Source organism: Entelurus aequoreus, linkage group LG05, assembly GCF_033978785.1.
Source record: "Entelurus aequoreus isolate RoL-2023_Sb linkage group LG05, RoL_Eaeq_v1.1, whole genome shotgun sequence".
Lineage (NCBI taxonomy): Eukaryota > Metazoa > Chordata > Actinopteri > Syngnathiformes > Syngnathidae > Entelurus > Entelurus aequoreus.
The window spans coordinates 45675143-45689291 of NC_084735.1; the positions used below are offsets into that span (position 1 = coordinate 45675143).

At 45.0% G+C, this 14149-nt stretch overlaps 1 protein-coding gene across 1 annotated transcript in view; it reads left to right on the plus strand.

Annotated features, from left to right (window-relative positions):
- Positions 1-3781: 3781 nt before the first annotated feature.
- Positions 3782-14149, plus strand: part of si:ch211-283g2.1 (sodium- and chloride-dependent GABA transporter ine) — a 30409-nt gene continuing 20041 nt past the window's right edge. Inside the window, exons 1-2 of the mRNA XM_062048234.1 lie at positions 3782-3798; positions 10946-11125. Coding sequence (XP_061904218.1) covers positions 10969-11125 — 157 coding nt within the window. The 5' untranslated portion in view covers positions 3782-3798; positions 10946-10968. The remainder of the gene's footprint in view (positions 3799-10945; positions 11126-14149) is intronic.

Here is a 14149-nt window from a genome sequence, read left to right on the forward strand (position 1 = left end):
CGGTGACCTCGCTTCTGGTACAGTTGTAGGCATGTGTGAGTGGTTTAACGAAATCACGCCAGTGACTCTTCTCTTTTTCTTTCAGAGTACCCAACATGCCAAGAAGCGTGCGGTTGAACCGCTCAACCGGGTTTCCCCTCGGGTGATAAGGACTGGTTCTCACTTTCTTGATACCGGCTATGGCACAAAGTTCTTTAATAGTATGGGATTCGAAATCTCTTCCCTGATCACTGTGCAAGCGTTCAGGAACGCCGTAGTGAACCAGGAACTGCTCCCACAGACACTTTGCAACAGTAGTAGCTTTTTGATCTTTCGTGGGTATGGCTACTGCGTGTTTTGTAAAGTGGTCTGTGATGACCAGAATGTCCTTGGTATTGTGAGAATCAGGCTCCAGTGATAGGTAGTCCATGCAGACCAATTGCATTGGCCTATTTGTCTGGATACTGACCAGCGGTGCTGCTTTCTCAGGCGGAGTCTTCCTCCTAACACACCGGCCACAGGTTTTGACCTTGTGCTCAACATCCGCAGCCATTCGTGGCCAATAGAATCTTGACCGTACTAAGTCAATGGTACGGTCTATGCCTATGTGTCCCATGTCGTCATGGAGACACTTGAGTACAGTGACTCTGAGGGACTCTGGAAGAATGAGTTGATAGATCGTTTCCTCTTCACATTTCCGCTTCCTGTACAGGAGACCGTCTCTCATCTCAAAGCGCTTCCACTCCTTGAGCATGAGTTTGAGTTCAGGAGAATTAGGACCGATGTTCCGAGGTACTGGGCCTCCAGATTCCAACAGATGAATAACATGTTTGATGGCAGGATCAGCTTCCTGTCGTTCTCGGAGGTCATCCTCACTGAAGATGGGTACTGTCACATGACCTAATAATTCTTCATCACTGTAGATGTCTGGAACAGCGTTGGCGTTGAGAGCTAGGGATTCAACCAACGTGATGGAAGGTAAGTTGTCGGTTTCTCTTATCAGGTGTCGGTGACAAAGGGCTGTAACTGCATCTTCAGGTAAGTTTAGATGGTCAGGTGACGATGATAGATGATGTGAGGTGAACCGCTTTATTCTCTCTCTTTCTTCCAGTGAAGCGTCATCCTCAACCAGCATTCCATGCGGTCGCCTGGAGAGACCATCGGCATCTTGATTGCTCTTTCCAGCCCTGTACTTGATGTTGAAATTGAATGTAGAAAGGGCTGCTAGCCAGCGATAACTGGCAGAATCTAGCTTAGCTGAGGTGAGTATGTAAGTTAACGGATTGTTATCCGTTACCACAGTGAAGTTGTTACCATAGAGATAGTCCTGGAACTTCTCTAGGATTGCCCATTTTAAAGCTAGAAACTCCAGCTTGTGTGCTGGATATCTGGCCTCACTAGATGAAAGGCCCCTACTGGCATAGGCGATGACCCTTGATTGGCCGTCCTGCTCTTGGTATAAAGCAGCTCCTAAACCAGTAGTACTAGCATCCGTATGCAGTGTATAGGGGAGCTTTGCATCTGCGAACCCCAGGATGGGAGAAGATGTGAGCTTCTCTATGATGCATTCAAAAGCGTCCTGACAAGCAGGTGTCCATCGTTCTGCGAACGGCTCTTTTGGATTGAAATATTTCCCTTTACATGTCGTCATCTTCTGGCCTTTTCTGAGAGGTGGATAGCCAGAAGTGAGACTGTTTAGGGGCTTCACTATTTTAGAATAGTCCTTGACAAAGCGGCGATAATAGCCGTCGAAGCCTAAAAAGGACTTCAATTCTTTTAGGGTCTGTGGCCTTGGCCACGTTTTCAGTGCAATGACTTTCTCGGGATCAGTCTCGACACCATCTCTTGAAACGATGTGTCCAAGATAACGTACAGACGTTTGGGAGAATCTGCACTTCTCGGGAGAAAGCTTGAGACCATATTCTCTTAGCCGTTGAAGGACGTGCAGAAGCCTGGCCTCATGTTCCTCCAGGGAGGCAGAGAACACAATGAGATCATCAAGAAAGACAAGCACCTCTTTCAGGTTAATGTCACCCATGCATTTCTCCATTAGGCACTGAAATGTACTCGGCGCATTGGTTATCCCCTGGGGCATACGGTTGAACTCCCAAAACCCCAGGGGACAGATAAAAGCAGTCTTGGCTTTGTCACTCTCTTCCATACCAATTTGGTAATATCCGGACTTGAGGTCCATTACGGAAAACCACTGTGACCCGGTGAGGGCGGAGAATGCTTCTTCGAGGTTTGGTAGTGCATAAGCATCCTTTATGGTTTGCGTATTCAATTTACGGTAATCGACACAAAGTCGGACATCACCGTTCTTTTTCTTTACAACGACTATGGGTGACGAGTAGGGTGACACGGACTCCTGTATCACACCAGCTTCTAGCAGTGTTTTAAGGTGTTTCCTCACAGCCTCATAGTCATTGGGATGTATGGGTCTTGAACGCTGTTTAAAAGGCGTCTCGTCCTTGAGCTTGATACGATGCTTGACTTTGGTGGCATGACCAAAATCAAGGTCATGATGTGCGAACACATCAGAGTAACCATTGAGTTTGTCCGTGACTCTGGTTTTCCATTCCTCTGGTAGAGGAGAATTGCCGAAGTCAAATGTCAGGGTGTTGTTTGTGGACTGATTTGGAGAAAATGTTGCACTACAACAGTTCACAGTAGCTGCATTCTTGTCAGGTAATGGACTTTTTTCAACAATCTTATCAGGAACATGTAGTTCTGCGACAACACAGTTTGTGGGTAGTGTTATGTCATGGTCTGTCTCATTTCTCAGCCAAACAGCCAACTTGTGCTGAGGCTGCTGGGGCAAAGTGACGAGGCAACAGTCAACGAAAATGCCACCAGGTAAGACAGACTTTCTTGGCTGTTCCAGAACTGCCAACTTCTCCGTATTTGCAGGATTGACTTTGACCTGGCCTTCCACAAGGACTTTATCATGTGCAGGAATAACTTGCTGTGGTTTCCCTTTGAGTGTCATTAGACCTATTTGCCCAGTGCTCTTTAGCTTTTGTCTAAATTCAAGTGCACTGAGGATTTGTTTGTAGCCATGAACAGTTGAAGGGGTCTTTTGAGTGTTGTATTGGCACTCTTCATCATATAATACATCAAGTAAATTGGTCCCTATTAGAACAGGCAGGTCACTGCAGGAGCGTTGATCCGGGACAACTAATGCTAGAGTGTTCACTTCGGGTGCAGTGTCAATAAACTCTTTTGGCAACCTAATACTGACTTCTACATAGCCCAAATATGGGACGGACTGACCATTAGCACCTTCCACATCAAGAAGATTGAATGGCTGGATAGGCTGTTCTGACAGGTGCTCTGTGTAGAATGAGTTTGAAATTGTGGTCACCTGAGACCCTGTGTCAAGAAGGCAGTTACACTTTACACCTGACACAGTCACATCACTGATGCATTTGTTGCCAATTAAACCTTTTGGTATTTTAGATTGGTGCTTGGTTCTGTGAGAATAACTTCAAACATTTTGTTTGGAGCTTTTGTTAGTCTTTGTTCCTGTTTGCTCCTCAACAGGAACATGATTTATAAATCCTGTTTGATTTGTTCGTCCCACAGCTTTTGTTTCTCTTTGAGTTCTTGGCGTTTAGCCTCAACGACCTCCGGGTTAGGCTCGTTGGGACAAGCTGGCGCTATATGTCCATCTTCGCCACAGTTAAAGCAATACCACGCTCGTGGTCTCTTTTTGCCTCTTAGGACAGCCTCAGTCTTAGGCTCTCTTTCCTTGGGTTTCTTTTGCTTAGCTCCCTTGGAGGTAGCCTTTGTGGAAGATTCATCCATGGACGCTTTCAGGTTTGCCAACTGGGCTTGAAGTTGTGCAAGTTGTTTTTGTATTTTCTTTGTACTCTCATTATGGTTGTCCTTTACAGCAACGGCTGCTATGTCCCTCTCATCTGTATCAGATTTGTACACGTTCACATTATTAGACTGCACTTTAGCTTTGTGAAATCCAACATGTTGCTTCATACGACGAGATCTGGCAGCCTGCTTGTCTTCCTCCGTCCTCACTAAGAGCAACAACTCGGAGAATGAGGGTGGGGCATCCTTCTGCAGTTGGGACAGCTGAAGATGTGTGATTAAACTATTGTTGAAACATCCCCTGCAGAACTGTTTCAGCAGTTGCCGGTCTGCGTCGCTGGCAGAAATGCCATTCCTCTTGACTACTTTGCTCAGTATTGACTGTAGACGATGTAAATAAGCAGAAGCCTTTTCACCCGGCTCTGCGTCGGTGGTAAGGAATGCTGCAAAGAGCTCATCAGCATCATCCACAGTACCGTAGGCTGAGTCAAGAGCATGCAAATAGTCACGTGGGCTCGACTGGGGCCCAAGATGCTTTACAACATTTACAGCTGGAGGAAGGAGACTTTCTACAATCCTTCTGACCACTTGCTTGTCAGGGATTGTGGAATCGCTGAAGTAGAACTCGACATTACTACGCCAAGTGTCATAATCGACTTCCAGGCTGGGGCAGGGAGTTTTCCCAGAGAAAGGCCTCAACCTGGCATGGTGTGTTGACGACATGTCACTGCTCTTTACAATATGCTCCAAGACCATTCTCTGCACCTCAGGTGTGTTAATTTGGTCAAGTGGTAGCTGAAAGGGTGATCTGGCACCACTAGGCAGGGTTTGTTTAAGTGGGACCGCATTCATATTTAGAGTGGACTGAGTTGGGGTTTGGACTGGTGCTGGTTCAACTCCACTCTTGTGAGGAGTAGACGAGGGGGTTTGGTGCTCAACCTCCTCATCTCGTTGAGCTGGCCTGCTTTCTTGAATTCTGGCCAACTCCTCTCGCAGGATTTTCTCAAAGTCTGTGCCACTCAATTTTGCAATGCTTTCAAGCTCACACAGGTAAAATTTGGTTATGTTCGAACCTGCATTAGCAGCATAAACACTAGATAAAAGTTGCACATAGTGTGTAATTTTGTCATCTGAAGAAGGTCTGTTATATGGTAAATCACGTGCAAGAACACTAACACCTTCCCCAGATTTAAACTCAACAATAGCAGAATTCTGGAATTTTGCATCGGAACTGTCAATTTTAACCACTCTTTCAATGGACCCATATTGATTCAAAAAGTCAAATACCTCCTCATCTACTTCAGTACCAGACATGCCACTGACCAGTACTGAACTGGGTACCTTTATGTTTTCAGACTTAATGACATCCATATTTTAAAGTGTAAAGTCAGAGGTATTACAAAATTTGTGAATAAACGTGCCAGAGTTGTTCTGTATTGTACGTACAGTATGAATTCGGAATCACAGCGCTCCTGGCTGGCTCGCCAAGTGTGTAGCACCCCTACTGTAGGATAGCAGGTTAGTACAACAATTAAGATTACTAGGTTCTTGGCTGTATAATTGAGAGACTCGCAATGAGACGTTACGTACTTAGTGGACCACAGAACAACTGCTGGCATATTTATTGCACAATAATAAACAATAACTAAATTGTAAATACCCCCCAAAAATAAATAAAAATAGAGCTCTGTTGCAAAAATTCAAAAGTAGCAAAATAGAAGAAATGTCCTTTTTAAATTGTCCTTTCAAAAAGTAAATTCTACCCGGGTAGTAATGAATTGAACACTGTCTATATTCCTTGGTTGGGAATCCTTAGTTCTATTGTAATCCGTTATTCCATACTGATTCGGTTCGATACTTGCGACTCTGATGGTGGATCAGTTCAGTTATAGGTCACTGCAGAGTGTGGAGACCGATGCAGCTGGCCACACCACATCCAAACGCTCCCTCTCCGCAGACTCTCAGTCACTGGGACTGGCTCGCCATCATAACTCAAGTCCAGTTTGGAACCAGACTTCAGCATCATACAAAAAAACAATTGAAGTTCTCAGCAGCACAAAACACAGCAATCCAGCTCCCACTGGAACCAGGCTATCTTATGCTGCTTTTCCAACACTCGGTTTGAGAAGTGACAAGTATTTTAACTTATAAACCTTGTCTTTGTAACACAACGATATGACTCGTGCCTTCACTCTTTGACGTTCAGTGAAGGAATGTCTGGAATGAGAAAGGTGCATGCGACCTCTACTGGCCAACATGTGAATAACGTGCTGCGTGCATGTATCATTAATTTAACCCTGTAGTGACCACGTGACTTTGACACATCACGTTTAACATTTTTTAAGTGACCAAAGTGACTTTGGCACACCATAGATTAGAAATGAATAATAGGAGAATATATTAGTGACACTATATTTCCATATGGGTTACACTGACATCGCAAAGAAGGCACGCAAGTTAAGGAAACAGGGGAACATTCAGAGCACTTGGAGCTGCAACTTTAGAATTTACATCAAATTAAATGGAGGGCAGGAAGAAGCCAAAGTACTTGTTATTAAAGACATCAAGGAACTGGACAAATACTGAAGATGACATCATCTCGACTACAAAGACACAAAATACACAACTCAAAAAGACTTGTCGCAGCTGAAGTATGTTTAAAACACAGGGAATGTGAATTGGTAGGCTGTGCTTTCTTTATTTAATGCAAGAGACAGATAAAAACGCACCCACTGTGAGAGATCACTTATGACAGATTAGTAATACATAATATTCATTGACTATCAACAATAAATTATTACTTATACATTTTTTCCCATCAATTTAAGGTAAATATGTAATACGTTGTGTTGTGAATGAACTACAGTAACAGTAAAAGACATGGAGAAGGGGTAAGCTTAAATATAAGCTTTGCTTCTTTCTTCTCCTTTTCAGATATGTTGAAATGTAACCACATAGTGTTTCTTAATAGAACTTGTTTTTAAACATGATTGATACAAATAAATCATAACTATAGATCCCAACTTTAGGGAAACTCTGTACCTCTTGGCTACCATACACCAACCCTGGCCTGGAACAGGACCCTCACAAAAAATAGTTATTACAAAACCCAAAACTAGTGAAGTTGGTACGTTGTGTAAATGGTAAATAAAAACAGAATACAAAGATTTGCAAATCCTTGTCAACCTATATTCAATTGAATTGACTGCAAAGACAAGATACTTAACGTTCAAACTGGTAAACTTTGTTATTTTTTGCAAATATTACCTCATTTGGAATTGTATGCCTGCAATAGGGGTTGCATTTAATGTGCAACATGCCTGCATGTTTCAAAAAATCTGGCACAAGTGGCAAAAAAGACTGAGAAAGTTGAGGAATGCTCATCAAACACTTATTTGGAACTTCCCACTGGTGAACAGGCTAATTGGGAACAGGTGGGTGCCATGATTGGGAGTAAAAGCAGCTTCCATGAAATGCTCAGTCATTCACAAACAAGAATCGTGGCGAGGGTCACCACTTTGTGAACAAATGCGCGAGCAAATTATCCAACAGTTTAAGAACAACATTTCTCAACAAGCTATTGCAAGGAATTTAGGGACTTCACCATCTAAGGTTTGTAATATCATCAAAAGGTTCAGAGAATCTGGAGAAATCACTGCACGTAAGCGGCAAGGCCGAAAACCAGCATTGAATGCCCGTGACCTTCAATCCCTCAGGTGGTACTACATCAAAAACCGACATCAGTGTGTATAGGATATCACCATATGGACTCATGAACACTTCAGAAAACCACTGTCAGTAACTCCAGTTAGTCGCTACATCTGTAAGTGCAAGTTAAAACTCTACTATGCAAAGCGAAAGCCATTTATCAACAACACCCAGAAACGCCACCAGCTTCACTAGGCCTGGGCTCATCTAAGATGGACTGATGCAAAGTGGAAAACTGTTCTGTTGTCTGACAAGTCCACATTTCAAATTGTTTTTGGAAACTGTGGATGTCGTGTCCTCCGGACCAAAGAGGAAAAAGAATAATCCGGACTGTTCTATCCACCATCGCCCGGTGTGTACTCCCTTGTATCCTGACCGGTACATAGTACGTCTCTCCTGGCCGGGGGGAGGGTGCCGGAGGGTCAACAACCCGGATCACCTGTCCCACTTCCATGGATGGGCATTCCCGCTGCGGGTGCCCGAGCTGCCCACACCTCCAGCACGCCTGACCAGGCATTCGAGGAGCTTTTTGCGGGCGAAACACAGCGTCTGCCGCAGCAAGGACCAGAGGGTAAAAAAGCATAGTAGGGTTGTGGTTCCTCATCCGTGGCTACGGCTGGGCCCCCTCGGTCGGCGGTGCACGCATGCTGCGTGGCGCCGGGACTGGACGCTCGGTTGTTTCCGCGGCCTTCTCCTCCTTCCTCTTTTCACGGTGGACAGCCAGGTGGTCCTCCGCCAACGCCACTGCCAAATCCTGAGGGCGGTGGTAGCGGACCCACGAGGACGTCTGCGCCGGGATTGCCTCCAAAAATTGTTCCAGAATAATTAGTTCATCGACCAGTCTCCGGTTGCAGCCAGCGTTCCGCCGCGTCCCTCAGCTGCTGTCCAAGGGCGAAAGGCTGCTCCTCCTGACCCAGACGCAGCGCCCGGAACCGGCGCCTGTAGTCCGGTCCAGTACCGCTCGTCTCATGTCCCGGTATCTCACCCGGGAAGCTGGTGGCAAGCTGAGCGCCGCTCGCTGCGCTTCTCCCGCCAGTAGCGGTAGCAGCCGTACTGCCCACTCTTCTTCAGGCCCCCACGCGCATGCTCCTGCTGTGGCCTCGAACATGTCCATGAACGTCTGCGGGTCTTCTGCTTCCGCCATTAAATGCAGTCCCACTGCCGCCAATGTTGGCGCCGCTTCCGCCGTTGCCCCCGCTCCGATTCGCTCCGCCAGTGCTTGCAGCACCTGGTTCTGCTGCGCCATCTGCGCACGCATTGCCTCCATTTGCTGGTGGCTCGCTGTGGACACCTCCGCTATGAGTTTCCCCAGTGCCGCTAGTGGGCTCGGTGTTGACATTGTTCTTTTTGATTGGGCGCCAGATGTGGAAGTCGCTTCCTAGCGGTTCCGCTGCTACACACGTCACAGGAGGTAGGTGTGCAGAGTTGAACAAAGTTTTAATCATACACAGTTTCAATTCGACTTTTCAGTTTCTGGCTCTTCCAACTCTCCAAGTTCTCCAAGTCCTCCTCCCCTGCTGTTCCCGACCGCTACTGTTAAAGACAATAGGTGATTAGACAACTCGTACCACCTGGGAAATCTAATCACCTGTTCAGCTGTGTTTCGAAGCCGGCCCTGACACGCCCGTGTCTCAGCGCGTTGTCCTCAGCACCCTGGACAGGGGTGGCGATCTCTGCTTCCACAGGCAGCGCTGGCCACGCCTCCCTCCACAACAATGATTTGCAAATCCTTTTCAACTTATATTCAATTGAATAGACTGCAAAGACAAGATACTTAACTTTCGAACTGGAAAACGTTGTTATTTTTTGCAAATATTACCTCATTTGGAATTTGATGCCTGCAACATGTTTCAAAAAAGCTGGCACAAGTGGCAAAAAAGACTGAGAAAGTTGAGGAATGCTCATCAAACACTTAATTGGAACATCCCACAGGTGAACAGACTAAATGGGAACAGGTGGGTGCCATTTTTGGGTATAAAAGCAGCTTCCATGAAATGCTCAGTCATTCACAAACAAGGATGGAGCGAGGGTCACCACTTTGTGAACAAAAGCATGAGCAAATTGTCGAAAAGTTTAAGAACAACATTTCTCAACCAGCTATTGCAAGGAATTTAGGAATTTCGCCATCTAGGGTCCGTAACATTGTCGAAAGGTTCAGAGAATCTGGAGAAATCACTGAACGTAAGCAATCATATTACGGACCTTGGATCCCTCAGTCGGTACTGCATCAAAAACCGACATCAGTGTGTAAAGGATATCACCACATGGGCTCAGGAACACTTCAGAAAACCACTGTCAATAACTACAGTTCATCGCTACATCTGTAAGTGCAAGTTGAAACTCTACTATGCAAGGCGAAAGCCATTTATCAACAACACCCATAAACGGCACCGGCTTCGCTGGGCCCGAGCTCATCTCAGATGGACTGATGCAAAGTGGAAAAGTGTTCTGTGGTCTGACGAGTCCACATTTCAAATTGTTTTTGGAAACTTTGGACGTCGTGTCCTCCGGACCAAATAGAAAACGAACGATCCGGATTGTTGTATGCGCAAAGTGATGGTATGGGGGTGTATTAGTGCCCAAGACATGGGTAACTTACACATCTGTGAAGGTACCATTAATGCTGAAAGGTACGTACAGGTTTTGGAGCAACAGATGTTGCCATCCAAGCAATGTTATCATGGACGCCCCTGCTTATTACAGCAAGACAATGCCAAGCCACGTGTTACAACAGTGTGGCTTTGTAGTAAAAGAGTGTGGGTACTCGACTGGCCTGCCTGTAGTGCAGACCTGTCTCCCATTGAAAATGTGTGGCTCATTATGAAGCGTAAAATACGACAACGAAGACCCCGGACTGTTGAACAACTTAAGCTGTACATCAAGCAAAAATGGGAAAGAATTACACCTGAAAAGCTTAAAAAATTGGTCTTCTCAGTTCCCAAACGTTTACTGAGTGTTGTTAAAAGGAAAGGCCATGTAACACAGTGGTAAAAATGCCACTGTGCCAACTTTTTTGCAATTATATATATTTTTTGCAACCTTTTAAGCTAATGATTATTTGCAAAAAAATATTAAGTTTCTCAGTTCGAACATTAAATATCTTGTCTTTGCAGTCCATTCAATTGAATATAAGTTGAAAAGGATTTGCATTGTATTCTGTTTTTATTTAGGAATTCCACAACGTGCCAACTTCACTGGTTTTGGGTGTTGTACATGAAAAAATAAATATGTCGCATGTTGACACACAATTTAGCATTCCAAAAGCTACTAAAACATTTTTATAGAATAATGGATTTTCTTCCGATTGCCCTTTTTATCAGGATATCTCTAAACTCTCAAACCACTGAGTCATTGTAATCTGCTAATCATTACGGATAATAAAGATGTTATGCCACCCACGGTCACTTACATTACCAACCCCTTTTCCGTGCAGTTTGGGCCCAGAACAGCCAAAGCATGGACAAAGGACACGAAGCAGCAGAAATGGAAACGCTAGCGAGCAGCAGGCCAACATGGAGCAGGCAGATCGAGTTCACTCTGGCGGGCATCGGCTCTGCTGTGGGTTTGGGCAACGTTTGGAGGTTCCCTTATCTCTGCTTCAGGAGCGGAGGAGGTGAGAAATCAACATGACATTTTGTCTTCAAACACAAATATAACATAACACACACATATAACACTATAGTCCAAAAGTTGACAAAAAACTGCATGTCCATGTGGTTAAAAAGTGTTTAAAGCATTGTGTTTTATTTTGAAATGATCAATGTGGGCCAGAGAAGCACGTGCATGCAAGTCAAGGACACTGGTTTTACATTAACAACTTTTATGAAGAGCTAAGCCACTCGAGACTGTTAAAAAATTATCACTTTCAAGATAACATTTCACTAGTTCAATAGTTTTTTACAGCTTGTGTATTTTTTTTCTCAAAATATATTTATTAAAAATTGTGTTTACAGTTAAACAAATCAACAAAAACAAGTAGACAAAAACAACTTATTTCTCTCCACATCACGGCGGGTACTTATAGTTCGTTCATTCTTGCACTGTAAAAAAAAATAACAGCATTTCACAGCACTTGTTCACAGTAAAATACTGTATTCAAAATGTACTGAACATTGCAACAAATTACAATATCCTAATATTTTACAGCAATTATCTGTTATTTCACTGTAAAATACTCTGATCATAATCTTCTGTAATATAACAAAAAAGGACTGTAAATTCAAACTAAATTGTCTCTTAAAGGGTTCGTAAACTACATTTTATACTCTTGGATCAGTATGCTGATAAGCCGAGAGACTAATCAACTATACAATTAACAATTGTTAAGTAGCAGCATCTAGTTGTAACAGTATTATAATCAACAGTAAAATTGCAACTGTGCAGTTACAATTAATTGCTGTAAAGACATTTCATGGTAAATTTCCCCAAATGTTACAGTAATGCAATTATTAGCCAGTAATTAACATTTTACTGTGTGTATTTAATAATTACCGTTTTTTGTTTTTTGTTTTATAATAAAGAAAGGATAGATATGGCAGCAACATTTGTATATATCTTATTAGATAATTAAATAACAGAAATTAAACAAATTATAAAAGTAAAGTTTATAGAAATATTCTTCGGTAATAAACACAGAATGTATGAAGATAAAAAAGTAATAAAAGATTGTAGATGAATCGCGAGAATAAAACTACAAGCACTGGTTAATGAATTGATACAGATTATATTAGAGACAGATGGTACAAACATTGATAAAAGGTATAATAAATCCATCCATCGTCTTCCGCTTATTCGAGGTCGAGTCACGGGTCTAGCAGCCTAAGCAGAGAAGCCCAGACTTCACTCTCCCCAGCCACTTTGTCCAGCTCCTCCCGGCGGATCCCAAGGTGTTCCCAGGCCAGCCGGCCCAACGTGTCCTGCGTCTTCCCCTTGGTTTTCTACCGGTCGGACGTGCCCTAAACACCTCCCCAGGGAGGCGGCTGGGTGGCATCCTGACCAGATGCTCGAACCACCTCATCTGGCTCCTCTTGATGTGGACGAGCAGCGGCTTTACTTTGAGCACCTCTCAAATGACAGAGCTTCTCACCCTATCTCTACGGGAGATTCTCATCCCAGTCGCTTCACACTCGGCTGTGAAGCGACCCAGTGAGACCTGAAGATCCTGGCCCGATGAAGCCATCAGGACCACATCATCTGCAAAAAGCAGAGGCCTAATCCTGCAGCCACCCAACTGGACCCCCTCAACGACCTGACTGCGCCTCGAAATTCTGCCCATTAAAGTTATGAACAGAATTGGTGACAAAGGACAGCCCTGTCGGAGTCCAACCCTCACTGGAAATGGATCCGACTTACTGCCGGCAATGCGGACCAAGCTCTGGCACTGATCATACAGGGAGCGGACCGCCAGAATCAGACAGTCTGGTACACCATACTCTCTGAGCTGTCCCCACAGGACTTCCCGAGGGACACGGTCGGAGGCCTTCTCCAAGTCCACAAAGCACATGTAGACAAGTTGGGCAAACTCCCATGCACCCTCACGGATCCTGTCGAGAGTATAGAGCTGGTCCACAGTTCCACGACCAGGACAAAAACCACACTGTTCCTCCTGAATCAACTTGAGGTTTGACTATCCAGCGAAGCCTCCTCTCTAGTACACCTGAAAAGACCTTACCGGGAAAGCTGAGGAGTGTGATCCCACGATAGTTAGAACACACCCTCCGGTTACCCTTCTTAAAGGGAGGAACCACCACCGCGGTCTGCCAATCCAGAGGCACCGCCCCTGATGTCCACGCAATGCTGCAGAGTCTTGTCAACCAAGACAGCCCCACAGCATCCAGAGCATTAAGGAACTCCGGGCGGATCTCGGCAACCTCAGCCTCAGAAATAGGAGAGCCCACCACAGATTCCCCAGGCACTGCTTCCTCATAGGAAGACGTGTAGGTGGGATTGAGGAGGTCTTCAATGTATTCCCTCCACCGATCCACAACGCCCTGAGTGGGGGTCAGCAGCACACCATTCCCACCACATACAGTGTTGACAGTGCACTGCTTCCCCCTCCTGAGGCGGCGTATGGTGGTCCACAATTGCTTCGAAGCCGTCCGGAAGTCATTTTCCATGGCTTCGCCAAAATCCTCCCATGTCCGAGTTTTTGCCTCTGCATGCCGCTTGACCTGTCGGTACCTGTCCACTGCCTCCGGTGTCCCATGAGCCAAAAGGACCCGATAGGACTTTTTCTTCAGCTTGACAGCATCCCTCACCAGGGGGTTCTGGGATTACCGCCACGACAGGCACCACAACCACCTTGCGGCCACAGCTCCGATCGGCCGCCTTGATAATAGAGGTACAGAACATGGTCCACTCTGACTTAATGTACAGCGCTTCTCTTGTAACATTCTCGAAGTTCTTCCAGAGGTGGGAATTTAAACTCTCTCTGATGGGAGACTATCCATAGTTTTGATTGAAAATAGAAAACAGGTGTGTGGAGCAGCGCTCACAAGGCAGGAAATAAAGTCACAGCAGGTGAATGCATACAAAACATGAAGTGCCACCAAAAAAAAGCGCAAAACAGGAACTAAAACACCAAACACAGGAAAACACCCAGAAACTCAAAATAATGTCATGATCTGAGTTGACAGAT